Raw genomic sequence first — 23,046 nt, 5'->3', positions numbered from 1 at the left:
AACCATGATTAGTTTGTGATTACTATGGTTTAACTACAATAACCAAGGTTTTTTTTTTTTTTTGTAAAACCACGGTGAATTTCGTAAGGGACTGAAGACTGGAGCATTGATGCTGAAAATTCAGCTTTGAAATCACAGGAATAAATTACATTTTCAAAATGTATTCAAATAGAAAACAGTTTAAACTCTAATAATATTTAACCATATTTCCAGCCTTGGTGAACAAACTTTGTTCCAAAAACATATTTAAAAATCTTACGAATTCCACATTTTGGAATGGTAATGTAACAGTAATCTGTATCAGTATTTAGTAATAACATCATTTTGAAATCAGCATCACTATGATTATAGATCTGGACAGATTATAGATCTATAAATCAGATTATCTCTAGAAAATCTGTTAAGTCCGACCACTGCTGGATTCATGAAGTCCAGTACTGACCTGTCTGGCCACTTCTCTCAGGCACGCCACACCCTGCTGGAAGTTTGGGAAGACAACGGAGCCGTACTTCTGATACTCAGGAATGGGTCGGATCTTCATTGTGACTTCAGTCACCACTCCCAGAGTTCCTAAGGAGTAAGACACATTTCAGCGTGTGTGTGGACATCAGGAGCCATGTGCTCACAAAGAGTGTCACAGGCGTTTGATCGGTTTCACTATTACTGTGTATCACACACACAAGGGCTGAACATGTGTGTGATCTGTAATATGCATGATTTGAATAGTCTTTAAAATCAAGCAAAGGATGTCAGAGAGTTAAATGAGTGTGCAACACACACACACACACACACATATATATATATATGCACATAGCCCCCGGCTCTCTGCAGGAGATCTGCATGTTTATTTTCACCTGAACGCTCAAGTTTCTTCCTCTACAAAAGGAAGCAGGAAGATTTATAGACTGTGTTCTGTGACATAAAGCAGGTCAGCATCTAAAGGCACGCTGGCGGGAGAGCAGAGCAACTGAGGGCCCAACAGAGTCCAGCGCAGCAGGCTTCCTGTCCCAAACCAGCATGACCACTGACCCCTGAGGGAAACCCTGCGTCTCGGGTTCTGGACTCATTACTGACAGCCCAGAGCGAGTGTACATGTGTGAGTGTGCAACACTGGTGAGAAAGTCCTGTGGAGAGTTTATGCTGACCATCAGTGAGACCGTATGTGAGCAGAACAACCCTCAGCAACAAAACGGCACTCATCCTCACCCTTCACTCATATTTTATTGTTTACACTGGCAAATGTATGGTTTTTGAAAACAGAATTATGAATAAATGTATAATTAATGGTGGAAAACAGTAAAAGTAAATGGTTTTACTTTTCATCATATTATATCTAATTTTACTATTAAATACAATCGAATTATTGTTTTTGGTAGGGAAAACTGAATTATTGTATAATTTATGATGAGTAACTAAATGCTTTAACATCACTTTATATGTAATTATATTGTAAAATACTGTCAAAATGATGTTTTTGGAAGTAAAAAAACTGAATTATCATTTACTTTAAGGTGCAAACAGTAAAAGTAAATGGTTTAATGTCGCATCGCATGTAAATTTCCTATAAAATACTGTCAAACTTATAGTTTTTGGAAGAAAAACTATGAATTACCATATCATTTATGGTGAAAAACAGCAAAGAGATATTCCCAAAAGTTCCTGCATGACACAGCACTTATGATTATATTTAATTAAATTAGTTTCTTCTTATTTTTATAATCAATAATTTACATTAGGGTGATTTGTGTTAGATTTTATATTATTTAATGACTATTTGTTGCGTTATTTTAGAGTCGTGTGTGTTGGTGTTTTGTCTTTGTGTGTTTGACCACGTTCATTTTCTATTTAACAGGAGTGGAAATGTTTTATGGACAGGCAACTAACGATTAACTCCAATTCATCATGTGGCTCTCTATTTTTCCACCTGTATTATTATGGTGGTTTTCAGTACATTTTGGGCTACAAAATAGATTTTGGTGGAAGCTTATATTAACATTATATCTCTTAAAGGGATACTTATATGAAGCGACGGGAACACTTTTTGTTAGCGAAGAAAATGAAAAGAACGACTTTATTCAACAATTACTTTGTTTTCTTCGCTTACAAAAAGTGTTCCCGTCGCTTCATATAATCCAGATTGTACATCTGATGGCAGATGAAGTATTCTGACGACGACTCTCATACCTTTAATGGACCTTGACTCTGTTATTTATTTGGCAGTCTATGGGACAGTCACAGGCCTCCCGGTTTTCATCCAAATTTGTAAATATGCCATCCCGTAATATCTCAAACATTGTCACTGTAATTTCTAAGATGAATTTCTGGCACAGGTGGCAGTTTGTTTACTGTAATTTAACAGGATATTTTTACAGCAATAATAACCATCACATAAGTTGCATTTAACCCTTAATATTTCTTTAAACATGCCAATAACATGGTTTATCATCAAACACACACACCTCTGATATAAGAATGCTTACATCTAAAGATCTCCTGATCCCCGGAAAAACAACAACAATAACTCTGTCATCTGAACTTAAGCGTGTCTGAGGGGAAAAGGTGAAATGCCCCTGACATTACAAAGCCATTAAAGAAGCAGATGTCCTTCCTAAAAGAATCATGAATGTTTAATTAATGCAGATTAACCCTGGGAAATATTCATCCTCCCACAAAGAATTCATATGAGCCATAAAAAGCTTCACAGACCATTTTACCAAACACAATGAATATGACCCTTTTTCATCACTTCAGGGCTTCTTGAACAGCTTAATGACTTTTTAGAGAGACAGATTAATAACAGTATCCTTTTCTATGGATAATGGTGATACTTTTAACAGCATCATGACACATATAAGATATCAAGCACATAGTTCTGACTTGTTGCCCTCTCCGAGTAGAGTATGAGAAACAGAGCATGGCAGGCATTGAAAGCCGAACATGTTTCACTGCCCCCTACTGGTTCACAGGAAAGCCGAAACATAGTCTGAGTTTCAGATTCTCTTCTCTCATCATCCGACTGCTCACAAAACTGAAAGCACTTCTGAAAATCAAGTTTCAGTCAGATGGCATGACTGCAGCATGACTTCATGGAGGAAGCACTAAAGATTTTAGGCACTTAAAGGAATCGTTCACCCTCAGGCCATCCAAGAAGCAGATGAGTTTGCTTGAAATGTAGCATTCCATCACTTGCTCAGCAATGGATCCTCTGCAGTGAATGGGTGCCGTCAGAATGAGAGCCAAACTGCTGATAAATACATCACAATAATCCACACCACTCCCGTCCATCAGTTAACATCGGGTGAAGAGAAAAGCTGAATTTTTTAAAGAAATACATCCATCATTAAGACCTTTTTAAACCTCTAACCATAATATTGTTTTCTGTGGTGAAAACAGTCGTCTCATCTGAATTAGGAGAGAATATGCACAGATCAAGCACCGTTTCCAAAACAGCTCTAAACAAATATGTGGGTGGATTTTAATGTGAGATGGACTTTTTCCCCGAAGGAAGTGTTATTATGGATTATGGACTCATATTTTGTCGGTTTAAAGTTAAAACACATTAAAGATGGATTTGTTTCTTACAAACACAGAGCTTTTCTCTTTACCAGACATTAACTGATGGACTGGAGTGGTGTGGATTACTTGTGGATTATTGTGATGTTTTTATCAGCTGTTTAGACTCTCATTCTGACAGCACCCATTCACTGCAAAGGATCCATTGTTGAGCAAGTGATGTAATGCTACATTAATACAATTCTGTTCTGATGAAGAAGCAAACTCATCGATATCTTGGATGACCCAAGGGTGAGTAAATTTTTTTTTAAAAATAAAGAAATAATAATAATTAAATTAATATTTGGGTGAATTATTCCTTTTAATAGCAGGAAAATACTAGAATTGTTCAGATTGTTTAATTTTGCATCGTATAATCGGTTTTAAACTGATCTATCTTTAACTGTGCTTGGTCACTTCACGTTGGTCTCTCTTCCTTTATAAGAGTGTGGTTATTGCTTTGAAAAAACTGCAGAATGGATAAGACTTCATGCTGATATGACTGCAGCTCTGCAAGAGAAGCCCAAACAGGACAACATGACCTTAGATAAAGATAAACAAAACCTTGCTTTACAAATCTCTCCGATTAAGAGGACTATTTATATGAAAACCTAAAGTGATTGATAAGAACTCTCACTAAAATATAAACTCCCTTATTATGCTTATCACTATCAGTGACCCAACCAATGTCAAACTAACTTCAGTGTGCACAATCAGAAGAGGACCCACTCTGGGAACAGATACTACAGATGGAGATATTTACAGTAGTAGTATTCTCTAGATATCCACTGAGACACTTTGGCCTGAAGTATACTTCGATTTTTAGGTGAACTCTAGGATATGTGTACAGTGCACAAGACTTAAATTTTTGTCATCAGCACAGGCCTCATTCCCTTTCATCAAAGTTTTTCTTTCGTTTAATTTTAAGGTGAAATACGAGTTTCTGGAGATCCACTGAGAAACGGATCCTTACAGATCAGATACATTCCTCACACAAAACATCACATGTCCGTACCCTCTGAGCCCAGTATGAAGTGATGTATGTCGGGGCCGGTAGACATGCGGGGCCCCAGACAGCTCTTCTCAATCACTCCTCTAGGGGTCACCATCTTTATATGCACCACCTGGGGACACATGAGATCACATCTCTCACTCTACACAGCAGGACTGATGCGGATACAACATTTGAAGGGTGTGAGGCAGAGCATGAATGTGAACTCTGTCCCAGACCGGTGTATGTGTGTGTGTGTCTGGGAGACATACCAGATCCTCAATGTTGCCGTAGATGTTTTTCTTCATGCCTGACGCCCGTGTGGCCACCCAGCCGCCCAGAGAACTGAACTCCATGGAGTCCGGCTCGTGGCCCGTACAGTAACCATGCTCATTCAACTATAATCACATCAAGAACACAAAACATCCTCAGCAGAAAAGTATAAAACAAGCGATATATCATTACTTCTTATTAAAATATATATCTATGTTTAAGTAATCACATTAAGTCCCTTTATAGTAAATAATACAGTCTCTGATGTAAAAAAAAAAAAAAAAGTTTAAAGGGAAAGTTCACCTAAAAAGTTGACGGTAGCCATTTACTTCCATAGTAAAACAAAAATACTTTGAAAGTCAATAGCTTCAGCAACTGTTTGGTTATCAACATTCTTCAAACTATCTTCATTTGTGTTCAACAACAACATATACATATACATATATATATATATATATATATATATATATATATAGTTTTGGAACAATTTGAGGATAAATGAAGACAATTTTCATTTTTGGGTGAACAACCCTTTTAATAGTTGGTGCTGTGCAATGATATGTTTATCCACATATGCATATATACACACTACTGTTCAAATGTTTGGAGTCAGCCATTTTTTTAATTGAAAGAAATTAATACTTTTATTTTACAAGGACATTTATTTATTTAAATTAGTCAAACGTGACAGTAAATCCATTTAAATGTTCACAATATTACTGTTTTTACTGTATATATATATATATAAACACCCCTGGATACAGTATACACAGCAGCTGGTGGACAGATGTTGAACAATAGTTGCTACAGTATCACGTATTTTAGCACAGCTGGATCAATGTATTGACCAATCAGCATCCAGGAACTGGATGATATCGGTTTTATAATAAAAATTCTAATCGCAAGACAGTCAATAAAACACCAGCCTCATAGGAAATGTGTTTCTGGATAAACACAGTGGTGCTGAAGCCTTATGGAGCGTTTCAGACCTGTTTCCTGCGGTCAGACTCATGATATGGAGTGTGTGAGCGTGACAGCAGTGTACCTGCGAGGGAGCTGATGGTCTTATCGATCAGTCTCAGATAAAACACACGCTCCAGGTGATTTTATTAAGCAAACCCCCAAGAAATACAAACACACTTTAATGTTCCACCATCTGTCCTGCATGCGTCCAACACACTACCACACACACACACACACACACACACACAAACACTCAAAATACCACAACAGACCAGCAGCACCAGTGCCATTTTCAACATTAGTTTAATGGGACCATATGCTCTGTGTGTGTGTGTGTGTGTGTGTGTGTGTGTGTGTGTTCAGTTTTTCACAAGCACAAGCAAACGGCCTGTTTGTACTCTTTACTCTGAAATGAAATGGTTATCATGGCGTGTCTGTAAAATCAGTGTGTGGACCACTGACCTGTCTCTCCAGATCCTGTCCGATGATTCCAGCCTCCACATGAGCTGTTAGATTCTTCTCATCAATCCACAATATTCGGTTCTACACAAAAGGAACAAACAGCTGAACATAACCGGTCACACAGGAATTCCTCTCAATTTAACCTTTATCATTTAAGATCAAAGCATTTGCCATGAATACGGGAGTAATGAAATACATAACAGAGCATGGAACTCTGAATGGGACAGTTCACCCATTATTAAAAATTCAAATAAGATATTTTAATGAAAGTTCATTTTCCATTGACTCACTCAACATATATTTTTTGTTCAACAGAGGAAAGTCAGTCATACAGGTTTGGAACAACATGGGGATGAGTAATGATCACAACATTTTCTATTCTAATTACTATTACATGTTGAATTTTGTATTATAATTTTTTTTATGTCTGTAGTTTTTGTAAATCTGTTACCAAAATGTTTCTAAATAATTTCAATTTTGATTGAAACTTAAATAAACATCCAAATTAAATAGTCAAAAATAAAATTTGAATTGGCAACAGGGTTGTAAATTTAATATTAATTTAATCATTTAAAAATATTTGTTTATTCTAACAAAAACTTGGGTACCAGAATTGAATGATTGAGCTTGCTGAATGCAGTCAGATTTGTGAAAATAAAACTTTGAAAATTGAATGAAACTATGGTTACACTGCCATTCAAAAGTTGAATCATCGGTTATCGGTATCGGCCAAAATTTTCATATCGGTACATCCCTATTTTCATGTTCTGAAAGAAGTCTCTTATTAAGTCTTAATTCTCTTAACAGGACTGCATTTATTTGATCAAAAGTATTGTAATAACAGTAATATTGTAAAATTGCATATATTTAAAAATGTAATTTATTTCTGTGATCAAAGCTGAATTTTCAGCATCATTACCCCAGTCTTCAGTGTCACATGATCCTTCAGAAATCATAATAATATACTGATTTGCTGCTAAAGAAACATTTCTGATTATTATCAATGCTGAAATTATTTGATAAATGTAAAGTTCAGCATAGAAATATTTTGTAACATTACAAATGTTATCATTTGCTTTATCATTGCTAAATAAAATATTAATTTCTTTCGAAACAAAACAAAAAAAATATCTTACTGACTTTTGAATAGTAGTGCGTGTTTTTGTTCATTGAAATTACAGTGAATTCAATATCAATTCATGACATGAGTGTTGCATTTTAAAACAAATGTCCGAAATCAAAAATGCATCAAGAGTCAAAAATAACACACTTTTAGAATCACGTCCTGACATTATGATTCATCATGAGAACATAACATACCGGATGTGAAAATCCCCTAAGAAGTCAATCTGATTTAACATCAACTCTAAATCAACCTCATAATAAAGGCATCAAGATGACTATTCGACAACAGCTGTCATTCAGGGAACCCAGAGACTAGTTGATCTTTAAAGTATGCAGTTTTGCAAATATATTTTAAACCCTGATTTAAAATAATAATAATAATAATTGTTGTTATTTTCTAACAAAGGACAAAAAACCTGTATGTGGATGTGGCCAAAATGTGGCATATACAATGCAATAAACATACAACAATACTGTAGAGAATAGATTATAAATGCATATAAAAACACAACATGTATGTATAAAAGTCTAATTATAATGACTGGAATAGATTAGAATGAGAGAGGGAGAGAGATTTTGATTACAGTGCAGTAGTGTTGACATTGTGAGTGTGTTTGCAGGTCTCCCTCAAACCACATGTCAAACTGATTCACTGCCGCTAAACTCAGCCCACATATCTCAGCGTAGCGAGTCAGAACAGAGAGAGGTCACTGTGTGTGTGTGTGTGTGTGTGTGTGTGTAAACCAGAAACCACAGCAACACAAACCTCTGCTTTTAGTCTTGTCTGATGTAGTTTGACGATCTGTAATAACTGACTTTTGCTCTTGTGCTGACGAGTAAAATCAGCACATTTTTTCCATTTAACAATAGAAACACATATAATCACGCCTTCCCAGCGGCCCGGGCTTTAGCTGGTGTTTGTTTCAGGCATTCAGAGCCAGGATTTGTCCCCTGGTTTCCACAGGGGTTAAATGCACTTCAGCAAACAGCCCCGTCTCCACAGGTGGCTCCGCCCCCCTGCTATCAATCACGCCACTGCGCTCATAAAACAACCAGGCTGCCTTTCATGTGTGTGACCCCATGAGCCCTAAAACAGGCCAGCCAAGGTCAGAGCAGCAGATGAAATATGTGGAGAGGGGGAAAACGAGAGAGAAAGCGCAGGAGAGGGGTAAAAGAGGAGAGAAGTACAGCCAGGTACACAGCAAGCTCTGTATGTGTGGAAATTTTATATATGCAGCATAAATATACACACACACACACAAATACAGGTCCTGGATGAGTGTTGGTATACATCACACCTGCATGTATTCATGTATTCATGTAAATGCTCACCATCTGAGAGGTGTCCAAAGAAACAATGGAGCGAGTCTCCTCATGAGGGCACTCTAGAGCACTGGACACACTCGTACCACCTGATCGATGGAGAGACAGAGAGAGAGAGAGAGAGAGAGAGAGAGAGAGAGAGAGAGAGAGACAGAGAGAGAGAGAGAGAGAGAGAGAGAGAGAGTTTAAGACTATGTTTACATGACAGCGATGTAGTAACAAACAGAAAAGTTTTTCCCTTGCGTTTTTAAAAAGTTTAAACTTATACACGACAACGTTTTCAAAACGATTCACGTTTACACATATCCATGAAAACGGCCAGAAATGCTGTATTACGTATGTCAGGCCAGTAGTTGGCGCTGTCACCTTGTTAGTAAACAGTACCTGTAGAGAAGTGACGATTATATGTTGTATGTTGGTTGTAATATTGGTGAAGTAAATCCACACTTTGCTGAAGAAGCGTTAGCGAACTCTTGAGCAGCAACAACAGTACCATGTACTCCACCAATGTTGTGTATGTTTGTTCGCACTTGCCTTTAAAATTGACACGTACTGCGCATGTCTATATAACTAACACGTACTACGTATGCGCATGACGTCAACATTTTCAAAGATTCCTGTATTGGGTGTTTACACGGAAACGATAACGGTGGTGTTTTCAAAAACTTACACTTTGAAACCCGTTTCCATAAATATGCGTTTTCAGTCCCCAAAACGCTGTTGTCATGTAAACGAACAGGCAAAAGGCATAAAAAGTTTCCAGTTTTCGGCTGAAAAAGTTGTCGTGTACACTTCGAGAGCACACACATCCAAGCATTTTACGATAAGAACAAAGTAAATATAACGTTTCAACAAGAATAAAAAATTCAACCATATTCTGTTAAGTTATATTCCATAAAAAATTATTAGATGAAATACAATACTGTTCAAACGTTTGTGGTTGTTAAAATTTAAAATGTTTGAAAAAGTCTCACCAAGGCTGCACTTATTTGCTCAGAAATACAGAAGACATTACTACGATGTAAAATAACTTTTCTATTGTAATATATTTTAAAATGTAATTTATTCCTGTGATCAAAGCTGTATTTTTAGCATCATTACTCCAGTCTTCAGCGTCACACGATCCTTCAGAAATAATTCTAATATGCTTAAATGCTCTTATACGTTTAAAATTTCTCATTAATATCAATGATCAAATCAATTGTGCTGCTTAATATTTTTGTGCAAACGTAATCTACAAAAACAATTTTCCTTTTTGGGGAAAGTGAATGAAACAGCTGGAAAGAGCGCAATGGGAGGGAAACACACTAAGCATAAACTAAATATATAACAGTAATCTGGCACGCAACAGCTACAGTGTAAGACATTTGATCTGGTTTTGATTTGATTATATGACTTTATGCTAGTACTTGCCTCCGTAGGGTATCAAGCAGACGTTGTGTTTGCAGGCCAGTTCCACAATCTTCTCTACATCACTGTGACAGCCTGCAAAAATTAAATCACCTTTATAATCCACTCAGCTATTTCATATCAATCTTAACAAAACAACCCTTACGATTACACTACCGTTCAATAGTTTGAGGTTGGTGAGAAGTCTCTTATGCTATCGGATTAAAACTCAAGACAGAGTAAAAGCAGTACTATTGTGAAATATTATTACAACTTAAAAGAACTGCTTTTATATATAACTGGAAAAAAATTGTTCTGTAAGGGAAAAAAACACCTCAATCCCTTCTACTTTGAGATGGGTGGATCAATATGAACCCATTAAACGTCCCACACAACACAACAGTGCACATGAGCTCAATATATTTCGTAGTGAAAGAGAATATTTAGTTGGAAGTAATGTAAACTGGAATGTGGTTTCTGGAAAGTCATTTCTGAGGCAGAGAAAGTGACATTTCTTCAAGATTATAAAAAACAAACAAGAAAAACGTATGTGTGAGTGAGGGGCGCAGAAGGGTTTCTGAAGGAGACTCTGGCGGTTACAGAACAATCTACTGAGGGAGAACCCTGGATGATTGGAGAAACGTGGAGGTAAAGGATGAATTCGCAGAGAGAGAATATTCTGGACGAGGGCAGATGATTTGCTGGCCGCTTGGGATCTCTTCTAATCAAAGCTCAGCCATCAATCAGAGAGGGTGAAATGGGTCCTGTCAGGACTCCACCAATCAGAGAGCAGCTACTCCGGCAGCCAGAGCATCACTGGACGGCAGGCGCCCCCATTCCCTCTAATTAAAGCAGCTCCTCATGAATATTAATGAGCACTCAGCCACTGATGCTTAACCCTTTGCAGTCACTCACTCGGCCAAACCACCATGTCGGGCACCCGTCCTATCCTCCCCTCTCGCAGGGCAAAGATCTCATGCAGGCAGTGACCTGAGGAAGACGAAGAAAACAAGCTTTCAGAAAGACAGAAATATCCAGCTTGCTCATACTGGTACAGCACTGGTGCAGCCAAAGAAATGAGAGAAAGTCCCAATATTTTTTTGTAATATTGAAACATACAGTTTAATTTACTTACTTGTGGTAACCCATTAGATTTCAAGAAATACTGTAAGCTCTCAGTAAACATACCACCATTTAAAAGTATGGGGTGAGTAAGATTTTTTAAGACATTAATACGTTTTATTCAGCAAGGATTCATTAAATTGATCAAAAGTGACAATAAAGACATTTATAATGTTTAAAAAGCTTTCTGTTCTTTTGAACCTTCTATTTATCAAAGAATGCTATATATAAAAATAAATAAAAATCAGGGTTTCTACAAAAAGATGAAGTAGTGCAACTGTTTTCAACACAGATAATAAGAAATATTTCTTGAGCAGCAAAGTAATTATGTTGAACATTCAGCTTTTGCATCACAAATATTAAATGAGATTTCAAAATATATAGACTATATTAAAATATAGATATATAGAATAACATAGAATATTAAAATAGAAAACAGTTATTTTAAATTGCCATTTTATTGTATATTTGTATTTTACTGTATTTTTGATAAATAAATGTAGCCTTGGTGAACATAGGAGACATCTTTTAAAAACATAAAAAAAACATCTTACTGACCCCAAACTTTTGAATTTTAGTGTATAAGGAGTAATAAAGTAAATGTTCATATATAAACTAATGTTTTGATCAAATCAAAAATATATATATATATTTTATTTTTATTAAAAATAAAAACTAAAAAAACTTAACCTGCAAAAAGAAAACCCTATTTTAGGACCGTTATGATTTTTGCATTAACATATACAATGGAAACACTATTAATAAAAAATTAAATTAGGCATTTTTTTTATTAAACAAATTTCCCACAGGTGAAATATGAAGAAATGAAACCCCAAAAAATTTCTCCCAAACACAAAGATGGCAGTTCTGTACCATGAGCTCGGAAAACCCGGTCCTCTGGGTCATGTGACGCGGCCACACCCGCTGCTTTCAGATCCTCGATGAAGGGCTCGTTCAGGTTAGGAGGAGCAACTGCACTTAAATTCACGGTGGGCTGGAGGAAGACACACACCCCGTATTACACACACACACACACACACACATAACAGAAGAGTCTGCTATACCACACTTGACTTACTGTCGCAGGGGATTTATGCTGCAAATTGGCTCCAAACGTGCCCTCAAACCAGTCCTTCAGACTTGGTAAAATCAGCCCACTCAACCGATACCTGAAACCACCGAAACACACACCGATCAAGTCAAGCAGTTTCATTACAGTCACAACCTACAACACAGCACACTGTCACTTCACCATCTCCTGAAGTTCAGACAAAACAGTCTAAATCTGCATTGCATGTAAGGATTTGTGTAAAACGTACAAGTTTTTTGTTCTTAATTCAACTCAACTGTATATGATTAATAACTCAGTAAATCTATTTTATCCATTAAATATTTCTAATCTAATGAATAACTCTCTCTCTGACCTAATAAAGTCAGATGACCCCTTGTGTCAGGCGCAGCAGTGCAGATCCCAGCCACTAGATGGCATGAGCACACCACACTAAACCAGGAAGAACTACATCATGAGCACATCCAGTCCTCACCACAGACACAGAGGAGCTGACAGTTCCTACCTAACCTATATATATATATGGGTGGGAATGACTGACTGGAGTTAAATGGTTTTAAAGATTTTCTTTGGATATGCTCATAATCATTCCATGAAGTGTTTGACTATAGTCCCATAGACTGCCAAGTAAATAACAGTGTCAAGGTCCAGGAAAGTATGAAAAGCATCGTCAGAATACTCCATTCAACGACGACTTTCATACTTTCCTGGACCTGTTATTTATTTGGCAGTCTATGGGACAGTCACAAGCCTCCCGGTTTTCATCCAAAATCTCATAAATCGTGTTCGGAAGACGAACAAAGCTTTCACGGGTTTGGAACGACATGGGGGTAAGTGATTAATGACTAAATTTTCATATTGGGATGGAGTATCCCTTTAACACGTTTATCCATTCTGCAGAATGCCACAGACTTTCCCGAGATTCAATGCAGTACAAACACCTGAGTCTAATTAGAAGTCTATTCTGAGTCGAATTGGTTCCTCATACTCACCGTTTCCCTGTGAACTCTGCTTGACCCTTTTTATTGAACAGGAACCTCGAGTCACTGTAACCCCAGCCATTCCACTTCATGATCTCCTGCCTGAAAGAGAGAGAGAGCCCGAGTTTATATGCTGTTTCATAACAGCCAATCGCAAAGTATATTAAATGATATACAACCTTCATCTTGATGTCTACAAATATATTTAATTCTAGTGGCCATTATAATGACCTGCTGAGATAAACCGCTCCAGTCTTTATATTACAGGGTCTGTATGATAACAGATGCTCATGACCGACTGAAAGAGTTACTATGAAAGTCCTGAAGGTCACACCATTGACTTCTGCTGAGACAAGACAGACAGACCTTCAGATAAGAAACGTTTTGAAAGAGTCAACAGCAGTTGTCCTGCTATCTTGATCTATTCGAGGCACTGCATGAAAGGTGAATGTGAAGTGCACTAAACACAAAAACCTGTTACTAAGTGTTTTTCAAGTTTATATGTATTGTTTAGGAGTGTAGTTAGGGGTGGACCTTCCTGTTTTAAAAAACAACAACAACAACTCTACATTTCCATATGAATCATATTGTACGAATTCATCCTAAATCACCACCTCGCTACATTCTCTCATAAGATCAAGCTGATTACACACATCTTCACGCAAGCTTACAAAAAAACAAAAAACAGGGTGTCTACAGATATGAACAAGTTCAATTTAAGCGTTTTTAAGACCTTTTTAATACCACCTGATATGAAATTTAAGACCAAACCTCTGATGGAAATCACACATTATTTTAGGTACGTATAATGTACATTTTAATTTGTTAAATGTCAAAAGATATTTGATATATATATTGCTGTCAGAAATTATATTTATTATTAAGATATACAGCAAACTTTTCATATCAGCAGACAATATCCCATACAAAATAACCCCACAAAAGCACCGCACCACCAAGATTTCTGGTGATGTAAAATTTATTCTGAAGCAATATTTTATCTGTGTTCTATTAGGATTTACAATTATCTGCATATTTTTGATATTAACCTCAGGATATGATTTACCTGTATAAAGGCCATTTTTTAAACCTTATTAAATGTATGCGTCATATTTCATATTAAATTCTTACAGTTGATCAATAGATTCAATTAACACTAAGGCTCTAATACAAAAAAAAAATTACATTGCCCAATTACAACTGCAATAAAAGATGTTATGAGATTAAGGTTTTTAAATACAATTTTGAATATACAAATAAGAAATGGGGGGAATACATACTTATAAACATACAAAACGCGCCAGCAGGTGGCGGTAAGTCACTTAATGAGTGAGTCATTGAGTCATTTAATTAATTGATTGGTTGCTGAATCATTCAGTAACAAAACACAGCTGCGCTCTTGGAGATTGCGCAATACTTCTGCTGTGATCTTTGTTTGGAAGTTGGAACTATTTTATTAGGGCTGTACTAAATCAGCATCCCCTGCTTTCAGATTGAGTGGCTTTCACTACACAGAGCCGTAGTTCACTGACAAGCTAGGCGTTCGAAATCAAATGCAATTAATCTGCGATTATGTGTGGCCGGCGGGCAACCACATGTGACGACCCCGGGCTGGACTCCGCTTCGTCCAATTTTAAGACTTTTCAAGGACCTGCGGTCAGTGTAGACATAGTCCGATGCCAAATTTGAAGACATCGCCCAACCCTAGCAGCCATCCTGCAAAAGGTTAAAACCAAAGAAAATATGTGATATTTCTTGATGCGTTACATTTTTGGCACACACTACCACAAGGTAGTAAACAATAATGTAGTTCTGTATAAAAAAAAATGAATTTATGTGACGTACTTTTTACAAAAGAGTCTGTATAGTCAGGATTTCTTACAATATTTCTACACATACATTTCTAAATAATAATAATAATAATAATAATAATAATAACACTGTTAATTTTGAATGTAAAACTGTTTAACAAAATGAAAATGCAATGAAAAAAAAAAAACTTTTTTCAACAACAAAAAACAAACAAAAAAACATTCATTTGTAGGATCATTTTCTGTTTATACCAAAACAATATTGAACTGTCATTTAAAATTATTTGTATACATCATTTTAGTATGCAAATGGAAATTCTGAAAAATTTCAACAAGCATAACATTTCAGACGTTTGAGGCAGCAAGTGTGGGTTTTTTTTGTTTTATAAATAAATTAATACTTTTTTCAGCAAGGATGCATTAAATTGATCAAAAGTGACAGTGAAGTTATTTTAAATTGTAATAATATTTCACAATACTAATCATACATTTCGTAATATCTAATAAACACAGCCTTGGCAAGCATGAGAGACTTATTTCAAAAATGTTAAAAACTTCAATTTTCACATAAAATAAACATAAAAAAATGCTTATGTTAAACTGTTTATGCAATGTATGGAAAAGTCATAGTTTACGCATAATCAGTGCTGATGAGGTAATAAACTTAAACAAAGTGTTCCTCCACGTCACATTCTCCTTCAGTTACGGAAATCCTTATTTACAGTGAGGATTTTATCACTAGGCTTAACTCGAGGGGTTTCTAGCAACTGGTTTCTGGACTTCACGTATGGTTCACTGTCCCAAAATCCAATCACTCAGAAAAATAACAGCACACTTCTCCTCTCATTTCTCAAATCCCTTACACATAATGCAATGAGTAATAATACAGTAAGTGTGATGATTGACTCCTGAAGCGGACGTTCATTACACCAGGCTTTACTGCAGCTGTGATCTGCTGTGGGACTCCAACCAACAAACACACACTGTCAGTTTGAGGAAACATGCGAGCGGAATGCAGGTCTGCTGCTGATCTTCTGACAAACACACCCAGTCAAACCCTAAAACAGGACACATAATGAAGACTTCTCAACTTCTGGTGGATGTTTCAACGGAGTCTAATATTAGACACTAACAAACCCTAAATATTCCTTCAATGACCCAAAAAAAAAAAAAAAACTTTTATTAAACTACATTTAATAAATCCCACAGAAAAATACTTTTTTTTTTTTAAAGCATTGTAAACTAAAAGACAAGCAAGACGTTATAATACACTGAGACAAAACATCTGAGATGAAGCTTTTTAATATAAGGGTACCTTTCTTTGAATATGGCTAACTTGGTTTAGGATAAACCTGATATCTGCTGATATCCACTGGAATATTCAAGCTGCTAGCAAGCAGTTAAAAAGACAGTGCACCCAAAAATTCAGTCATCATTTACACACCCACGTCATAACAAACCTGTATGAGTTTATTTCTTCTGCTGAACCCAAAAGAAGATATTTTGAAGTTGACGGTAGCCATTGACTTCCATAGTATATTTATCTAATTATTTATTTAACATGTTGGCAAGTGGTGGCTAATTTGTATAAATTCATGCAATCTCTTTCAAAAAATAAAAAGGATCCAAAATATTAAAACCAAAGAATGTGTGATCTTTCTCGATGAGTGTTGTGTTTTCGAGCAGCTTTTTGCATCTGGCACACACTTCAGACTACAGAGAGCAAACATTTTAAACCCCTTCAATAAAATGCCTGGCAAGATCATGCTGAAAAGCAAATGTTGCCAAATATCCGCAGTTCAACAACCTTTACAATCTACTATTTCTCTTTGACAACATACATTTAACACATGCAGAAATTCCAGCTGTATCTTATCAATAAAACACACTGGATACACAGCTGTGGGATAAAAGTGAGAGAGACTTATTGTAACTAAAGTTAGGGCCTGTTGCAATACTCACACTTGTGGTCTTGGCAATTTGAGAGTGTGAACATGTTGCCAGGAAGTGTGCAAGACTCTCCCAGGTCTGATTAACACCAAAGCTCAGTGCCCTGAACGCACATCAAATCCACACTCACCCTAATACTGCATCAGAGCAGTGTATGAAGCCAAGCGTAACCCATCATTCATCATGCACAGGAACTCATGTCATGAAAATACGCCATGTCTATGCAAAGTAAGTTAATTAGATGTTACATATAATTTAGCAACAAAGTAAAGTGTTACAGAGTAACAAGTAAAAAGTAAAGATATTGGTACAGAGTATGTGCATTTTGTCTACAACTGCTTTTATCAGAAACACCACAATTACTAAACTGTCATCTGTACTACTGAACAGACATTCAGAAGTTTATTTTAAAGTGCACTCACACACACACACACACACTTGTGGTCTTCATATCCTCTTGGGACAAAAACAGGAAATACGTCATGCTAGTGGTCAAGTGCAGAGACCATAACTGTGGGTATTGGGACAGGCCCATAGTTTAGAGAAAACATTTGTGATTTGTAGTAGGGCTGGGCGATAAATCGATTTTATCGATTAACTCGAATGTGTAGTTTACATCGATTTGTTTGAATGAAAATCGGTTTTCTTTTTAACATCCGCCGGCGCTGATTTTTTTTTTAGGCCATATCGCCCAGCCCTAATTTGTAGTGTTTGTAGTGCCTAGCTGCCTGAGAATCCTCTGCTGGGTCTCAGTAGGTTAAAGGTTATTCCAGATCCAGCACTAGATGGCAGCCCAGTGCCTCAGCCCACATGAAGGAAGTACTTTTTCACTCTTAGCAAATACAAAGTCAGACCACCACAGCCCTCGTCCAATCAGAGCACAGCTCTGCCATCCTAACTTCTGTTAAGAGCCTCAGGCTAGTACTGTTGAATCTATAGACAGACAGAAATAACCAACGCCCTTTCCGTTTACAGAAGCCCTTTCCTGTGAAAGCATGTGTCTGAAGACTGAGGAAACACAACCAAGGGGTTTTCAACCTCCTTAGATACAAGGCCCTCAAAAACGTTCAGCCAACACAGGGACCTCCAGAATCAAATTCAAGAGTTGGAAATCAGTTCATAGCTAGAAAAGGTCACCTATGTCTATAGCTATATATATTCTCCAGAAGAGCCTCTGGAGACTTTCAGTGGCCCTTAGTTGAGAAAAAAGCTAAAGCTCACGTAGCTATGAAAATGCTGTCACCCTCTACTTCTATGCTCAAGACATACTCAGAAAACAAAACCAGCAAACACATGAGAGTGGATGTCAGGCCCCATAAGGCTCGCTGCATATGATTTCTGTGACATCACATCTTCAGATAGCCTTGTTTCAGGAACAGACCCACATTTAAGTTATTAACTGAAAAACTGCCCTGGTTCTCCATTCTCGTTAACTTGAGGCTGAGTAGATGACGACATACATTATTTTCGGGTGACCTACAGCTTTAAGGGCTGATAATGTGCCCTAGAAGAAGCAGCAGCCCTGTGACAAGCGTCTTCTTCTGTACTGGTTTGATAAAGCCGAGCGAACTGGTGCAATAACACAATGCTCTGTGAAAAGACAAAGCAAGGAGATCTGAATGTGTGCATGAGTCAGTGTGCAGATATCGCGCGGGATGAATGGACACTTTGTTCAGATCCCGCTCTCGAGCGCACACAGTGATACAATGTAACGCTCGCTGCTGTTTAAACGCAGAGTCTATGTGTGCGTCTGTCTGAGACTCGTGAAGCGCTAGAGCTCGTAGCAGGCAGGTTCACGCCACATACCTCCTCTTCGGCACCGGTGCCGCGCTGCTCGGGTTGGATCGGGGCGTCTCGGCTTTGCACTCCTGCGCAGCGACGCTCGCGTGTTCATCTTCTGGCCGTTTCTGCAAATGTCCGGCTATGATCCTGAGTCTCTGCTGTGCGCTGCTGCTGCTGCTGTTTGACGCCATGCTGCTTCCGTGTTTGCTGTCAGAGGTCAGCGGGCGGCTGATGGAGGGATGTGAGGTGGAGATTACACCCGCGTCCCGTCATGCACCGCACTCCGCCTCCCTCCCCGCCCGCGTCGCTCCGGTGCGCTGCTGTACTGACTGGAATACTGAAGATTAACCCTAAAACTAACCCTAAATCATGCAATTTAGTAAATATTTCTTTTTCAGTATCGGCCACTTTGTTATCTCTAATAACACCAGCAAAATCATATATATATTTTAATCTATTATGATCGCATTTAAGTTTTGTCTTTTTGAAAATAAGCTACATTTCTATTATTTTCATAGTTTGTTTTCATATTTTGAGTCATTCTAAAATTCTACAATAATAATAGAATAATGAATTCGTCAAAATATGAAATAGCAAAAAAAAAAAAAAAAAAAAAATTGTGTGTGTGTGTGCAGTGCTGGCTAGTAATCGACTATGTGATCTTGCAATTGGGTTACAAACATGATTTAGTTGTAATTAGATGATATTACATTACATTTTAAAAAATGAATTATGATTAGTTATTATTCACATAGTGGATAGCAATTATTCATAATTTTGATTCTCTCTAAATTCTCATTTGCATTTTTCTCTCGTACTGCTTGGTAGCCTATATACTTTTGGAATTTGGCAAAATCGTTACTGTACAGTATAAACTCTACATTCACTGCAAGAGATTAAACTGCAAATCTTAAAAAAAGGAAAGAAAAAAAATCTGAGTTTCTTATGCTTGTTTATTTAACCCACTTCTGACAAACACATTTTAATTATTATTTCAATAATCACTTAGTGAACCTTTAATGTGTTACATGTCTTTGGAAAGCTTTAGTGTAATGTTTAAAGCATAATATATATATATATATATATATATATATATATATATATATATATATATATATATATATTTATGTTTATATGTTCAGTAGTTTTGAATTTTTTTTTTAATTTACTTATACTAAATGTTTTTGAATGTAGTTTTTTGTGATAATCTGGAATTCATTTTAAACACACACACATAAAGAAAGAAAAAAAATGTAATATTGTGATCTATTATTACAATTTAAAATAAATGTTTTTTAAATCTATTATACTTTAAATTATCATTTATTTCTGTGATGCAAAGCTGAATTTTTAGGATCATTATCACATGATCCTTTAGAAATCATTCTAATATGATGATTCATTATCAAAGTTGGAAACAGTTCTGCTGCTTAATATTTTTTCAGAACATGTGATACTTTTTTAGGATACTTTGATGAATAAAAAGTAAAAAAAAAAAAAAGAAGCTATGTTTTTAAAATATAAATATTTTGTAATAATAATATACACTACTGGTCAGTAATTTGGGGTCAGTAATTTTTTTTCCTTTCTTTTTTTTAAATAAAATCAATACTTTTATTCAGCAAGGATGTGTTAAATTGATAAAAAGTGATAGTAAAGAAAATATATTGTTAGAATTTTTTTTTTTTTATTTTTAATAAATGCAGTTCTTTTTAACCTTTTATTCATCAAATATATTAGACAGCAGAACTGTTTCCAACACTCATAATAAATCAGAATATTAGAATGATTTCTAACTGATCATGTGATAGACTGGATGTTACATGTGACACTGAAGGCTGGAGTAATGATGCTGAAAATTCATCTTTGCATCACAGGAATAAATTATTTTTTTTAAAGTATATTCAAATAGAAAACTATTATTTTAAGTTGTAATAATATTTCACAATATTACTGTTTTTTCTGTATTTTTGATCAAATAAATGCAGGCTTGATGAGCAGAAGAGACTTCTTTCAAAAACATTAAAAATAGTAATGTTTCCAAACTTTTGACCTGTACTGTATATATATATATATATATATATATATATATATATATATATATATATATATATATATATATATATATATATATATTTATATTTATATTTTTTTTACTTTATATCAATATAGTAGCCTAAAATAATCCTATTCAAATCTATGTGTGACAAACAATGTCAAAAGTAATCGAAATTAATCAAAAAGTAGTCAGAATACATTCTAAACAGCTGTTTTAACAACAACAAACCAATTATTATTAATATTATTATAATTTTTTTATTTTTTTTTTTGAGTTCAATAAAGAATCTTGCTGTGAAAGTGCAGGTGTAAAGAACCATAAATCACTTCAGAATAAAGGGGTCTTTAGGTATAGTAGATTCTTGGATGCCAAAGATAGTCATTTTGAATAAATAAATCTCAAAATATTTAAATGATCACAAATTTCCATGATAATGTTACATTAAAAAACAATACTTAATGATATATATATATATATATATATATATATATATATATATATATATATATATATATATATATATATATATATATATATGGGGATGTTGGGTAATAGTCAATTTTCATACCATTTAAATTATCAAAATTAAAAATCACAAAGAACTTTTTTTCTTCAGAAAATTATTAACATTATTTAAGAATTTTTTTTAAAAAAGTTATTGTTTCTTTTTTTGACTGGTGTAGCCTTGCATTTTAATAAATACTTTTGCATGAACAGTAATAAATTAACAAATTAGTACAAAAATACTAAAGGTTTTTGTTTTCCCAGGTAGGTCTAACAGTAACTATTCAGGAACAAATGATATGTAAATTTATATTACAGATAAAATGGTTTGAAGATTTCATATCACGATTATAGTGAGCAAAATGAACACAGTTGTCATTATTATTACAGTAATGTTAAAATATGGCGGTAATGTTCAAAAGTACTCACAGACACTGTAATCTCTTTTATAATTTTTTATGTCAAAAACCAACAAACAACAAATAAAATTAGCAGCACTAAGCACTCTATGCATGAACATTTAAATTATATTATTAAAAATGATGATCAGATTTTAAATAAACAAAAAAATCTTGGTTTGGTGACTTTGTTTTCCATCTACGATTTACAGAATAAATAAATAAAAGGTCCAAGTTTTGCATTGTTCTGAACACAAATGGCAGACGAACTGAATGAAAATGTAACTCCACTGTCTGACAGCAGGTGGCGCTGATGGGACAGCAGAAATATTATGTTTCTACAGTAACCACTGTAAACAAAGCAGCACTGAGCTTATAAACATTGCTCTATTAGACATTACACGTCACAGAATGAAGATGAAAAGCAAATGCCAGTGAAACCTTTCTAAAGACAGTGGGTTCCCCCTTATGAATTCAGAAAATTTATTCATATAGCTTTCATGTAATTTCTCCCAGCACTCAAAACATGTAATGCTGAGCGGTATTTACCTTTTTTTTTTTTTTTTTTTTTTTACATTTAGCTGAAAGGGGGACATTTTTCATAACTTGAGAAATTGCGCCACAGTGTGTTTGTAAATTATTACTCTGAACTTATGTTAAGCACCCTCATGGGTTAAATGGGATCCGTGCAGTTTCAATCTTTATGTGCTTGACTAATCAGTCACAGATGTACTTTAAATGCACTGCAACAAAACTTCTCACTTTTATTTCCCAGATGCATAATTTGCATGTTGCATACTATTTCAGAATGCAGTGTTTCAGACTGTATTTTATGACCGAAAATCTGTTCTGTCAAGGCCATAAAAACTAAACCGTAGTATGGATGACACATGTCAGACCTGTTACCCACTTGTGCCATTACCTGTGTCATGTGACCAGAAGAGTAACCCAGACATGTGCTTGTCTGCCTCCTGTGGGTCTGATGCTGTCATCACAAACATCTCCATTTAAAGTGCTTTCCTCTTGTAAATATGATATACATTCCTTTTACAACAATGGAAAACGCCACATTTTTGTGTTTACTGAGGTTACGGAACGGAATGCCTATTTGGAAAGTGGTGTGTTACTGTGCAACGGTTATTTTTAGCCATTTAGCCATTGTGGTATAGCCTCTGCTATGCTAATTGAGTGCTTGGAGAACACATTCTGAAAAGAGGCCATATAAATAACACACAAATACATCAGTGTATCTGTGATCCCCCAAACTCAAAAGATGTTCGCTCCAGTTTCCAA

At 35.6% G+C, this 23,046-nt stretch overlaps 1 protein-coding gene across 1 annotated transcript in view; it reads right to left on the bottom strand.

Moving 5' to 3' along the window:
• Positions 1-19,098, bottom strand: part of LOC109095647 (alkyldihydroxyacetonephosphate synthase, peroxisomal-like) — a 33,060-nt gene extending 13,962 nt beyond the window's left edge. The window contains exons 1-11 of the mRNA XM_042763191.1: positions 18,817-19,098; positions 13,262-13,351; positions 12,279-12,369; positions 12,074-12,194; positions 10,994-11,068; positions 10,103-10,174; positions 8,699-8,778; positions 6,242-6,322; positions 4,816-4,941; positions 4,568-4,676; positions 443-570 (exon numbers count right to left, since the gene is read on the bottom strand). Coding sequence (XP_042619125.1) covers positions 443-570; positions 4,568-4,676; positions 4,816-4,941; positions 6,242-6,322; positions 8,699-8,778; positions 10,103-10,174; positions 10,994-11,068; positions 12,074-12,194; positions 12,279-12,369; positions 13,262-13,351; positions 18,817-18,983 — 1,140 coding nt within the window. The 5' untranslated portion in view covers positions 18,984-19,098. The remainder of the gene's footprint in view (positions 1-442; positions 571-4,567; positions 4,677-4,815; positions 4,942-6,241; positions 6,323-8,698; positions 8,779-10,102; positions 10,175-10,993; positions 11,069-12,073; positions 12,195-12,278; positions 12,370-13,261; positions 13,352-18,816) is intronic.
• Positions 19,099-23,046: the final 3,948 nt, after the last annotated feature.

Source organism: Cyprinus carpio, chromosome A9 (genome assembly GCF_018340385.1).
Source record: "Cyprinus carpio isolate SPL01 chromosome A9, ASM1834038v1, whole genome shotgun sequence".
NCBI lineage: Eukaryota > Metazoa > Chordata > Actinopteri > Cypriniformes > Cyprinidae > Cyprinus > Cyprinus carpio.
Note: the sequence above shows the minus strand (reverse complement) of the source record. Positions and strands in the feature narration are given on the sequence as shown.